At 50.0% G+C, this 13,408-nt stretch overlaps 1 protein-coding gene across 1 annotated transcript; it reads left to right on the plus strand.

Annotated features, from left to right (window-relative positions):
- Nucleotides 1-1,013: 1,013 nt before the first annotated feature.
- LOC111149988 (terminal uridylyl transferase 1, U6 snRNA-specific) lies at nt 1,014-12,628 on the plus strand. Its single transcript, XM_022507288.1, has 9 exons — nt 1,014-1,175; nt 2,668-2,858; nt 6,662-6,977; nt 7,182-7,282; nt 9,326-9,795; nt 10,391-10,500; nt 10,658-10,768; nt 10,928-11,020; nt 11,444-12,628. Exons 1-9 carry the CDS (start codon nt 1,094-1,096, stop codon nt 12,583-12,585), a joined length of 2,616 nt encoding a protein of 871 aa, XP_022362996.1. The 5' UTR covers nt 1,014-1,093; the 3' UTR covers nt 12,586-12,628.
- The last annotated feature ends 780 nt before the right edge of the window (nt 12,629-13,408 follow it).

Consider the following 13,408-nt stretch of genomic DNA (forward strand, 5'->3'; position numbering starts at 1 on the left):
CCCTGTAGGGCAACAGCCTCAGCAGTTGGGAATTGTTTAAGGTTATAGACCTTCAAGTGTTTGCCTTTGGTCAGGTGTGCTTTTTACAGTCCAGAGTTGTGGGCCGATAACCACAGCAGGAGCTACTTAGCCCTTCTGAGTCATCTCCATCCCGTTCTCTGCCCCTGGGGGCTCCACAGCCCCTTCACTCTCCCCATTCCGAGCTTACACCTGGGCAGTATCAGGAGGAACTGACCACTTATACCCGTCTGGGGAAAGCAGCATATCCTCTGAACGATATCCTCACTCCGCTGCAATGAAGGCATAGTGAGTCCCACCGCATACCTTGAAGTGGGCCGGTGCCTCTGGACATAGGAAGGCGGTAGTAGGCCCCACCGCATGCCTTGGGTGGGCCGGTGACTCCGGCGCCCACTCTTGCGGAAGGAAAGCCTGACTCACGGGGCCGCAGAGATCTGGCTGTGGCTGAGTGGAGTCTGGGAGGCGCCCAGTGGGGTAATAGCTCCCTAACCGGGCTGGGAAGTGGTCGCAGAGCACCCATTTGGAGGGCAGAGAGAGAGCAGCAGCCCTAAGGAACTCGGGAGTCCAGGGACAGCCTTGAGCTTCGTGAAGTCTGCTCATCCTCCGCCTTTATTCGCCGGGTAAATACGGGTTTGAGGATGGAGCGCCGCGGGTGCCTATCGCCCCTAGAGGGAAGATACCTGCGGAATCGCCCCCTAACCGAGCAGCAGGGAAACAGCAGGTTGACTTCAAAGGGCCCCGGTGCCGGCATTTGTGGTCGCCTTCATGAATATTCATGATTCGTTGGGCCAATCAACGCCTGAATGGCTCAGAGCACACCAATCGGCTTACAGCATGCAGATAAGTATCAAAGATGGGCGGCTTTTCCTGAAGCTGGTGGAAGAGACTTAACGGGGATGAAAGCGGAACCCTGAGTCGAAGGAGCTGTTTCCGGAGGAGTGTGCCTGCTCGATGGTCGATACTACGTCACTTCCTATGAGCTGGCGGAAGTTGCTTCGGAGCGCTTTGCGATTTGTAGGCGTGAGTTCCGGCGGTAGCAGAACGGGTTGTGTATTGTCGGTACTGGAGAGTCGCGATGGCGGCATTGGATTCGGATGTCCAATCGTTGCCCCGTGGGGGTTTCCGCTGCTGCCTCTGCCACGTTACTACAGCCAACCGTAAGCGGTGGCTTGTGAGGGGGTGGTTGTGAGTTCTTGTCTGTGGGTCCTAGCGAAAGTTAGGGTTATAGGTCATAGTTCTTGACAAGTCGTTTGGTAGGGTCACTCGTCTCCGTTTTCACTCCGCCTGTACAAGGGATTGGAGAGTGGCGGAAGTCCCACCACTTTACCCCCTCCTTCCTAGTATCCGAAATCTCCACAACGAAAATTTCATTATCTTATTCCCTCTTAAACTGTCATCTGTCGGACGCCACCTTTGTGTCTGGTACTCTGCTGGGCTCTCGGGTGGGGTGAGGGGATTCAGAGATGAAGGAGCCCACCATTGAGAGGTGGAGACAATTGCAATGCTCAATAGATATGTTTGGAGAGCTGTAGGATCACAGAGAAAGTAGTAATTAACGAAGGGAAGCCTTACAGAGGAGCTTACCCAAAGGCAGGAGTATACGAAGGAGCATGGCATGCATGAGTAGGAGGTGGGTTTGGCAAAGTAGACAGGGTTCTTGTGTGACAGCGCAGGGAACTCCATGAAACCTCAAATTCTTCTTCTTCTTTAAAGATGTATTTGTTTTTGAGAGTGAGCGTGCACAGGTTGGCGGGGGGGAGGCAAATGGAGAAGCAGGCTTTGAGCGCCATGCAGGACTCAATCCCAGGACCCTGGGATCATGACCTGAGTCGAAGACAGATGCTTAGCCGACTGGGCCACCCAGACGCCCTCTAATTCCACTTCTGAAGTCTGGAATCCTGATCTTCCCTAAACAAGATATTCTGTTCTTTTTTTTGTGAATGGCGTTATCACTATTTGTCCCCTGAGGCAAGCCAAAAATCCAGCATAGTCTTCCCTGGTCCAACATATACATTGGTGACAATAAACAGCTGACCCAGAATTTAATAAAAATAATAATTGCTAACTTTTCCCATGTTCAACATGTTATCAGACTGTGCCAGGTACTCTATATTTTATAAGACCCTTGTGGTAAGTACTATTAATATCTTCAATTTGTGACCCAGGACACTGATGCACAGAGATTAAGTAACTTGCCCAAGATTTCACACAGTTTACCAGACCTGGGATTTAAACTTGGGCAGTGTGACCTCAAATTATGCACTTGCAATCTCTGTACCATACCTAGAGACCATCCTTGAGGGAGTAGTCTAGGGTCTTGCTTTGTTTAGTTCTTCTGTATATGATCGGGCTAAGTTTCCTGTTAATTTTTTTTTTTTTTTATAATTTGCAGCTGTTGCTCTACCTAGTACTTAGAGATGGTTTAAAAAAAACTTGTAGCTAGTTCTCCTGGGGACCACTTAGAATATCTTATATAGGCAAATGGACAAGAGAGGAAGGTGAAAAGAGCCAGGACTTTGTATATTCAAAGGTCACACTTTCTGTGGCTTGGAAGGATTAGTAGGAGTTAGGAGTGCATTTAGGTAAATCCAGCATGTAAGTACACTGAAGAGTGATTTGGATATTTTTGTTTTGCGATTATCTTTGCAGGACCCAGCCTAGATGCCCATTTGGGGGGCCGGAAGCACCGGCACCTGGTAGAACTACGAGCTGCCCGAAAGGCCCAGGGACTCCGAAGTGTGTTTGTCAGTGGCTTTCCCCGGGATGTGGATTCTGCTCAGCTCACTCAGTACTTCCAGGCATTTGGACCCGTGGCCAGTGTTGTCATGGACAAGGACAAGGTAGAGTGAATGGCTCTTGGGGTAAAGAATGAGTCCAGTGTGCCACATCCAAAAAGAAATGAGAGAGAAACCAGCAGCCCTGTTTCAGCTGGTGCCTTGTGGGGCCTTTCCTTGATGGACACCACAGTACTTGGACCAGTCCAGCTTTGTGAGCTGAGAGAGGGGGAAAGAGAGAGAGGGAGAGAGAATCTTAAGCAGACTCCACACTGAGCATGGAGCCTGACATGGAGCTCGATCTCATGACCCTGAGATCATGACCTGAGCTGAAACCAAGAGTCGGGTGCTTAACTGACGGAGCCACCCAGCTGCCTAAGAGCTATGTTTTCCATAGTGAATGGGATGGATGTGGCCCATGCAGGGTCAGAGCTCATCGTCTAGTGAATAAAGTAGACAGTTAAATGAGTATTACAATGAAGTAGGTGCTTTAAGGCCACAGCCTCGGGAGATCTATCCTAACCCCACAAGGGACTGGTTTATAAACCAGCTAGCAGTTTATTAACTTAGAGTGAGAGGTATTGAAATTAGTTGGTCAAATTACCCTGTCTTCTGGACAGTGCTAGACAAATAAGCTGCTTCTTTATAGTTCTTTTGGTCTTCCACGCAGGTGGTTTCTCGGTTTCTGTTTAGTTCTTTGGAAGAAGTTCATTGTTGTATTGCTCTGTTGTGTCATCATATTATAGTTCTGAGACTGTGCTCTGGTTGTGTAGGCGTGGCTTAGGTGACTCCAAATGGCTTTGGTAGCCCACGTCTTCTCTTAGGCCGGGCTGGGTGTGTTTTTCTTAGAGCTCACATTCGGCAATTGACCCACAGAGGCTTTACCAAAAGGGGTTTAATTGTTCTCCTTAACAAGAAGTCCAGTCCTGGGCAGTCCAGCACTTTACAGTTTTCCTGCTCTGTCGTTATTGGCACCTGGCTCTCTCTTCCTAGTTGTGATAATGCTGTTTGCACATCTTCAGATAAGAGAAAGGGGCAGTCCAAAGGATAGAATATAAAAGGCTAGTGCTGTCTTCCCCTGCTTTGCTTTACTTTCCAGGAAAATATCTTTCTCAGGGCCCTCTTCATTAGACTTTTCATTGGCCTGGATTCTATCACATGGTTACCCCTAGCTGCAGGCAAGCCTGGGAAATGAAGTTCTTTAAGCTGGACACCTTGCCCTTCTGAACCTTTGGGACTCTGTTAATAAGAAAGAAAGGCAAAATATATATTGGGAGGGCAGTTGGCAATGAATGCCCCAGATTCCTTTTTCAGAAAACTCAGTATCCCTGTTTTTGTTTGTATTTGTTTCAGTTGTAGAGAATGACCTTTTTTTTTTTTAAGATTTTTATTTATTTATTTGACAGAGATCACAAGTAGGCAGAGAGGCAGGCAGAGAGAGAAGGAGGGGAAGCAGGCCCCTTGCTGAGCAGAGAGCCCGATGCGGGGCTCGAACCCAGGACCCTGGGATCATGACCTGAGCCGAAGGCAGAGGCTTTAACCCACTGAGCCATCCAGGTGCCCTGAGAATGACCTTTTTTTCTGAACTTAAACCCCATCTTTCTGAGGCTTCTAATTATTTTGACAATAATGACTAAAATTTCTATTGAGCAATTATGCCCCAATCATGTGCTAAATGGTTTACATACAATATCTCATTTCATTTCCACAGCATTTCCTTGAGGGAATCACTGGGACGTTGGAGATTTGGGGGATTAAGCCCTTATTTGGAGGCAGTCACAACTTATGTTAACTTCTCTGAATTTTAGTTTCTTTTTTTTTTTTTTTTTAAAGGTTTTATTTATTTATTTGACAGACAGATCATAAGTAGGCAGAGAGGCAGGCAGAGAGAGAGAGGGAAGCAGGCTCCCTGCTGAGCAGAGAGCCTTGATCCCAGGACCCTGAGATCACGACCCGAGCCGAAGGCAGAGGCTTAACCCACTGAGCCACCCAGGCACCCCTGAATTTTAGTTTCTTGAGAGAAATGTGCACGCAAAGATGAGGCCAGGCAAAGACATACCTGATTTCTAGCTGGGGCTTTGATTGCCTAGTTGTGGTTGAACTGCAGTCTGGTGAGCAGTGTGAATCCTCAGAGTCAGAAGACTGGCTTGGGCAGGTCCAAGTGGCTTCCTTTCTCCTTGGTTTCACTATGGTTCTTTGTCGTGTTTGGCGTGGGGTGGAAGTGAGGGTAGAAAGGGCACAGCCCCCCCACCACTGTGCTTGTATTTTCGATTGAGTTGTGAGTTACATAGCATAAAATTCACACCTTTAAAGTACAGAATTTAGGGGTTGTTAGTATATTTACGCATCCTTCCAGAATGTTTTATCACTCCTTATGTGTGATTTAAGCCTGTGTGCTGGGGAGGCTGCTCCCCCTTGTCCCCCCTACCCCCCATTTCATTAATTTTTTATATGGTGTAAGGTAGGGTCAATATCGTTCTTCCACATGTGGCTATTCAGCTGTCCCAGCACCATGTGTTGGGAAGGCTATTCTTTCCTCATTGAACAGACTTGACAACTTTGTTGAGAATCAGTTGACCATAGAGTTATGGGCTTAATTTATGGAGTCTTTGTTTCATTTCCTTCCTCTGAATGACTGTCTTTGTGCCAGTGTCACCCTGTCTATTTTCTTCTCCTTTTTTTTTTTTTTAAAGATTTTATTTATTTATTTGACAGAGAGAGAGATCACAAGTAGGCAGAGAGGCAGGCAGAGAGAGAGGGAGAAGCAGGCTCTCTGCTGAGCAGAGAGCCCGAGGCGGGGCTCGATCTCAGGACCCTGAGATCACGACCCAAGCCAAAGGCAGAGGCCCTAACTCACTGAGCCACCCAGACATCATCTTTTCCTTTTTTTAAAGTGACCTCTACACCCGACATGGGGATTGAACTCAAGACCCCGAGATCAAGAGATGCAGGCTCCAAGGTCTGAGCCAGCCGGGCACCCCAGTATCACACTGTCTTGGTTAATATACATACCTTGTTACAAGCAGGATGAGGCTCTGTCGTTACTACTGAAGAGAATGTGAAAGGATATGGACTTTTGCCCCAAGGCAGTCGTATTTTTCCTGTTCCTGGTAACATTTTGCTTTAAAAAGAAAAAAAAAAAAAGGGGTGCCTGGGTGGCTCAGTGGGTTTAGCCTCTGCCTTCGGCTCAGCTCATGACCTCAGGGTCCTGGGATCAAGCCCTGCATTGGGCTCTCTGCTCAGCAGGGAGCCTGCTTCTCCCTTTCTCTCTCTCTCTCTCTGCATGCCTCTCTGCCTACTTGTGAACTAACTCTCTCTCTCTCTCTCTCTCTCTCTCTCTGTAAATAAATAAATAAATAAATCTTTAAAAAAAAAAAAGAAAGAAAAGAAAAAAATCTATCTCCCAGTGAATATCATGGAACTCAACCAGATCATAGCATCACGATGTCATGTTGCTGCTATTTCTAGATAGGAAGTCTATTCAAGGTAGGGTGTATTTATATTTCCACCTAGCACAGCTCATTATATGGATTCTAAATCAACACTGAAAGGTCTAATTAAGTTAAAAGGAAAAGTTAGGGGATGCCTCAGAGTATAAGCAGCGAAATCATGTCATTGGTAAGAGCAGGGGAGAGTGGAATAAATAAAATGGCATTTTCAGAGGCAGACTGGGATGGGAGTAAAATGTTTGGGATGGGAGTGAGGGAGAGAATTGTTTTTCTAATATGTTCCCTGTTCCAGAAACATTAAGCAGATCTTCCCAATTCATAGGGTGGTCCCCATTTCAAAGAATCCCACTCAGTGTCAAACCGTGTGTTTGGATTTTTTATTCCAAAACCATGATCCTTGCCTCTGTTGTGGTTTGCCAGGGTGTGTTTGCTATTGTGGAGATGGGGGACATTGGGACCCGGGAAGCTGTCTTGTCGCAGCCCCAGCACACCCTGGGAGGACATCGCCTGCGGGTCCGACCACGGGAGCAGAAAGAGTTCCAGAGCCCGGCCTCCAAATCCCCCAAAGGAGCAGCCCCTGACAGTGACCAGCTGGCCAAAGCACTAGCTGAGGCCCCGGATGTGGGGGCACAAATGGTGAAGCTCGTGGGGCTGAGGGAGTTGTCTGAGGCTGAGCGACAGCTTCGGAGCCTCGTGGTAGCCCTGATGCAAGAGGTCTTCACAGAGTTCTTTCCCGGTGAGTCACTTCCTTTATCATGTCTGAGCCCTCCCTGTCCTCCCTCCCCGTCCTCCCTCCCCATCCCCCATCCCCGATCCCCCAGTTCTCCCTCAGGTAGAGGCATTTATTTGGCTGTTCCTCGTTCTTTGTGCCCCACTGTGTTCTTCCACCCCACACTCCTCTCTAATGCCGCTCGGCCTTTATTTTCTGCTCGGCATCCAGGCTGTGTGGTCCATCCTTTTGGCTCTTCCATAAACAGTTTTGATGTCCATGGCTGTGATCTTGACCTCTTCTTGGATCTGGGTGACTTGGAAGAGTCCCAGGTGAGTGACTGGGGAAGCATCTGGGAAGAGTTGGTAGGGATGCTTATGGGACTCTGGGCGAGCACCATCTCCCTCATGCCTTAGTTCCTCCTTTGTGAAACAGCGGTAATGGAACCCGAAAGGGTTATTGTAATTGCAGAAATGTGAATGTATTAGATGGGTAATAGATAGGATGAATATGAATTGACACAGGATATATGGCATTGGGAATAGGAGAAAAACAGATTTTTCTGTTTTTATATACAGGTGTATATAATACTGTATTTTGGAAAAGAAATATATGAGAGAACATAAAGTAATTTTGCGGTTATGTCTTTATCTGTATTTTTTTAAAAGATTTTATTTATTTATTTGACAGAGAAAGACACAGCAAGAGAGGGAACACAAACGTGGGGAGTGGGAGAGGGAGAAACAGGCTTCCTGCTGAGCAGGGAGCCCGAAGTGGGGCTCCATCCCAGGACCCTGGGATGATGACCTGGGCCGAAGACAGAAGCTTTATGACTGAGCCACCCAGGCACCCCTACTTATCTGTATTTTCTTTTTTTTTTTTAAAGATTTTATTTATTTGACAGAGAGAGAGAGATCACAAGTAGGCAGAGAGGCAGGCAGAGAGAGGAGGAAGCAGGCTCACCGCTGAGCAGAGAGCCTGATGCGGGGCTCGATCCCAGGACCTTGAGATCATGACCTGAGCCGAAGGCAGAGGCTTAACCCACTGAGCCACCCAGGCGCCCCTGTATTTTCTAACATCTAATATATTGATTCTGCTTTTGGAATAGGAAAGTGTTGTTAGTATTTTTTTTTTAATAGGCTTTGTTTTTTTAGAGCAGCTTTAGGTTCACAGCAAAATTGAGCAAAAAGTACAGAGTTTTCATATACTCCCTACCTTATTTTAAATATTTTGTTTATTGAGAGAGAGAAATTGGGCTCTAGTGGAGGGAGGGACGGAGGGAGAGAAAATCTCAAGCAGACTCCACACTGAATGCAGAGCCTGATGTGGGGCTTGACCTCACAACCCTGAGATCATGACCTGAGACGAAACCAAGAGTCAGATGCCTAACTGACTGAGCCACCCAGGGGCACCACAAAAAGGGTTATTTAAAAAATAAATTTAGGGGTGCCTGCGTGGCTTAGTTGTTGGGCGTCTGCCTTTGGCTCAGGTCATGATCCCAGTGTCCTGAGATCGAGCCCTGCATTGGGCTCCCTGCTCAGTGTGGAGCCTGCTTCTCCCTCTCCCACTCCCCCTGCTTGTGTTCCCTTTCTTGCTGTGTTTCTGTCAAATAAAAAGCATATATACATAAAAAAATAAAAAATAAAAAATTTATCAGTCTGTTTTTTCTTTCTGCCTACATATAGACACATGCACACACACACTTCATATTTTCAGAGTCATTTGAGAGCATACATGATGCCCATAATAGTCCAGTATCTATTGGGGAAACACAAAGGCATCCTTGGGTACAGCCACAGTACCGTTAGCAAGGACGGATGTGTTCCCTGGCGCAGGTGTAAAATGTTCTGAGATTTCAGTCTGCAGTCCATTGCCTGCAGTCATCAGCTGCCCAGTCCCAGGCTAGCATTGGCCCCTCAGTCTCCTTTACAGTTCCTCTGCCTTTTATCTTTCATGACAGTGGCATCTTGGTAGAATATAGACCATTTATTGTGTGGCACTAAAAGTTATTTTTAGGGAAACTTGGGTGGCTTAGTCAGTTAAGTGTCTGCTTTCACTCAGGTCATGATGCCAGGGTCCTGGGATCGAGTCCCACATGGGGCTCCTTGCTCAGAGGGGAGTCTCCTTCTCCCTCTGCCTGCTGCTCCCCCTGCTTGTGCTCTCTTTCTCTCTGTCAAAAAAATAAATAAAATCTTTTTTTTTTTAAGTTATGTTTAATTTTAAAAGGGGTTGTGAGGATTAACTGAGTTAATATATATAAAGTCCTTGGAATGGAACCTAGCATATAAGCAGTAATAGATATATTCTGGGGAATGTTGCCCAGATGGGGGACAGCAGGAGAGGTGAATATTCACTGAACCCATTTCTGCCCGCAGCCAGCCCCAAAGGCCCCTGAGTCTCCTCCATCTTTGGACTCAGCCCTTGCATCACCACTGGATCCTCAAGCCCTGGGCTGTACCCTGGCTTCTCCTCCAGACTCACAGCCTCCTTCTCCCCAAGACTCAGAAGCCCTGGATTTTGAAACTCCTTCCTCTTCACTGGCTCCCCAGACTCCGGACTCTGCTTTGGCCTCTGAGACCCTTGCCTCTCCCCAGTCCCTGCCTCCAGCCTCACCACTGCAGGAAGACCCGGGAGAGGGGGACCTGGGGAAGGCCCTGGAACTAGCAGAGGCCCTGAGGGGGGAGAAAACAGAGGGAGTAGCCATGCTGGAGTTGGTGGGATCCATTCTTCGGGGCTGTGTCCCTGGAGTGTACCGAGTCCAAACTGTGCCCACTGCCCGACGCCCTGTGGTCAAGTTTTGCCATCGGCCTTCAGGTCTTCACGGTGACGTCTCCCTCAGTAACCGGTACCTTTGTATAGGGGGTGGTTGGGGAAGTCCAGCTGAGCACTCTGGGATGGGTGAAGAGAGCGCCTGGGGGTGGGAAGCTTTTGCACTAGCTGAACCTCGAGATTATCCTAGTTGGGTCCCATGCCTCTTTCTGCCATTTTTCTCCTGTCTGGCATCCGTTTTCACGAATGTAAAGTGTGTTCCTTCGAATACTATTTTTAGGGGATTTAGAAGAGAGTTCAAGTGTTGAATAAGTTTGGGAAATGCTAAATTCGATGCAAATCAGTTTCTCCCTCCCTCCTCTATCTTTCTCCCTCCCTTCCAGTCTTTGTTTTTTTGCATATGAAAGGCTTTGAGCAGTTTTGTAAGGAAACCCTTCTCTAACATCCTATCTAGGACAGGCATATAGGATGTCATGTTTTCCTGAACACTTGTGACGTCCTTTTGCTTGCCCTTTCTTTTCTTGCCCGTTCACATGACTGGGTCAGCAAACACTTGGGAAACCCTTTTTTGGCCTTATTCCAGCTGGACCCCCGTTCTGCAGGCCTGGAACAAGGACTGGGGTGATTGTTCAGAGGGTTCCCCAGCACTGACGCCCTTGTTTCTGTTCCAGGCTGGCCCTGCATAACTCTCGCTTCCTGAGTCTCTGCTCGGAGTTGGATGGGCGAGTTCGGCCCCTGGTGTACACCCTGCGCTGCTGGGCTCAGGGTCGAGGGCTGTCAGGTGAGAATGGATCAGGACAGACTTGGGGTTAAACTGGTGTTGGGGCAAAGGTGGGGGTTCGGGGAAGAGAGGGGGGTTTGTACAGGAACGAGGGTTGAGAGAACCAACCAGGGTGTTAGATGCATCTCCAATCTAACTGGAATTCTTGTTTACCCAGGAAGTGGCCCCCTCCTCAGTAACTACGCCCTGACCTTGCTCGTGATCTATTTCCTTCAGACCAGGGACCCTCCTGTGTTGCCCACTGTGTCCCAGCTCACCCAGAAAGCAGGTACAGTGGCCTGGCCGCCACCCACTTTTTCTTGTTAGCTTTGGCTTTCCTCTTCTGTGTCTCATTTCGACACGCTAAGCTGCCCCAGGAATGAGATCTCTGCTGTCACCCCCAAATCTTCCTGCTTCCGGGCTGACCCTCACCTTTTTTCCTTTGCAGGGGAGGGTGAGCAGGTGGAGGTTGATGGCTGGGACTGTAGTTTCCCCAGGGATGCCTCAAGACTGGAGCCCAGCACCAATAAGGAGCCCCTCAGTGAGTTTGGGGAGCCCGCTGGAGGATTAATAAATGATGTTAAACACGACTATAGGTCATATCCAGCAGTTACTGTTGGCCTGGCATGGTTCGCCCTGCAACCTCGCGGGATAGCTAGTATCCTTAATACCATTTTACAGATGAAGAAGCCATGTCTTGGGGCACTTAAGTGGCTGCTCAAGGTTACACTGCTGGTGAGGGGAAGGAGCAGCATCTGGGGAAGGAGGTTGCTGGGGACACGGGGCATGGGGGGAGCGAGGCTGGACCTCTTGTTTATATAAAGATCAAAGAAGTCTGGCTTCTGACACTCTTCTGAGCTCCTTGGAAGGGAAAAGAAAGTTCGTAGAGAATGTGTCTAGTGCAGGCCTATTTCATTTCTGGCCTCTGAGTAACGCCTTCTGCCTGGTCTTCCTCCTCCTCCAGGTTCTCTGCTAGCCCAGTTCTTCTCCTGCGTCTCTTGTTGGGATCTTCGTGGCTCACTGCTGTCCCTGCGGGAGGGTCAGGCACTGCCTGTGGCAGGGGGCCTGCCCTCTGATCGCTGGGAGGGTCTGCGCCTTGGCCCCATGAATCTCCAGGACCCCTTTGACCTGAGTCACAATGTGGCAGCCAATGTGACCAGCCGGGTAGCTGGGCGCCTACAGATCAGCTGCCGGGCGGCGGCCAATTACTGCCGGAGCCTCCAGTACCAGCGCCGCTCCTCCCGGGGCCGCGACTGGGGGCTGCTCCCCCTTCTGCAGCCCAGCTCCCCTAGCTCCTTGCTGTCTGCAACACCCATCCCCTTACCCCCTGTCCCCTTCGCCCGGCTCACTGCTGCCCTGGCCCAGGTATTAAGGGAAGCGTTAGGGTGCCATATAGAACAGGGAACCAAGAGACTGTGGTCAGACAGGGGGGGCCCTGAGTCTCCTCAGGGAGGGACAAGCAAAAGGTTGAAACTAGATGGACAGGAAAAAAGCTGTGAGGAGGGGCAGGAGGAGCAGCAGGGATGTATCGGGGATCACAGTGAAGACGGGGTGGAGGAAATGGTTGTAGAGGCTGGAGAGATGGTACAGGACTGGGGGCAGAGCCCTGGGCAGCCAGGGGAGCCACCCCAGATGCCCGGAAAGCAGCTCGCCCCTGGAGAAGAGGGGCAGTCGGGCCATGCAGCACTGGCAGAGCAGGAGCCCAAGGGACTCGAGGCAGCTGGAGACGGGTCTCGGGGTGAGACAGGGAAGGGGGTGTCACTCTGCTCTGTGAGCTGGCGCTGTGCCCTGTGGCACCGAGTGTGGCAGGGGCGGCGGCGGGCCCGGCGACGCTTGCAGCAGCAAACCAAGGAGAGAGGCGGAGGTGGAGATGGCACCGCGGAGTGGCTGGCCGTGGAGGCCCAGGTCACCCAGGAGCTGAGAGGACTGAGCAGTGCTGCACAGCGGCCAGAGGCAGAGCCGCTCCTGACCTTTGTGGCCTCTGCCTCCCAGGCTGACCAGACTCTCACCGTGACCCCAGTCCAGGATTCTCAAGGCCTGTTCCCTGACCTCCATCATTTCTTACAGGTTTTCCTCCCTCAAGCACTTCGGAACCTCCTGAAGTGAAGACAGGGACTGTGACAGGCAATAAAGCTGCTAGTTTCATGAACACTAGTTTCCTCTAATTTCCAACTGGTAGTAATCCCCCTTGCACTCAGTACTTTGCCTCCCCAGACCTTACTGCCTTTTCTCAGACGCGTCTTCTTTGGCTACCCTAAAATAGGTCTCGGCTTGTTTCCTTCCTACCGTTTATCACAACCTGCAGCGAGCGTCTGTGATGGTGTGTGTGTCCCTGTACCCGGAGCCTGCTCCGGAGAGTTCCTGAAGGATGGGAGTGCCGGGTGGGCGGCTGGGGCAGCACCGGGCATAAGTACCAAGTTTGCCTCCCCGTGTATCTTGCCGCTGGACTTCCATGGTGATGGCCTGAAACGGGTTCAGGGCTCTTCACTCTCTCACTTAACCGAGTTCATTCCGTTCTGATTAAAATGGGGGAAACATTTTCCGACCCGAGCGTGGGTAAAGGGCAGCCAATCATGGGTAAACTGGCAGCCCTTAAGGGTGACGGGTGGAAGGGATGCGCCGTGGATGCGCCTGTGTTCTCCTTCGGCACTCCCCGGCCGCAGGGCGCTCTACTGCTGCAGGCCCGCTACCAGGGCCTTTCTTGCAGGACCGCATCGAAGAGCCGCAGGGTGGTTTAATGGGAGGAAACATCACTTTGGCAGGGTTTCTGACTTGGGCTCTGGTTAGCTACTCATCCTCTCCTCTAAAAAACCCAGAGCGGGAACAAATGGACTTATCCACGCAGGACTTGTTTCCGCTCCTGTGAGGGTCCCACAGTCCTGATGTTAGGGGCCCGGCAGGATGTCCGTCCAGTCACCGCGGGTTCCCG

The sequence above is a fragment of the Enhydra lutris genome, unplaced genomic scaffold (genome assembly GCF_002288905.1).
Source record: "Enhydra lutris kenyoni isolate GAN:26980312 unplaced genomic scaffold, ASM228890v2 scaffoldscaffold22, whole genome shotgun sequence".
NCBI classification, from domain to species: domain Eukaryota; kingdom Metazoa; phylum Chordata; class Mammalia; order Carnivora; family Mustelidae; genus Enhydra; species Enhydra lutris.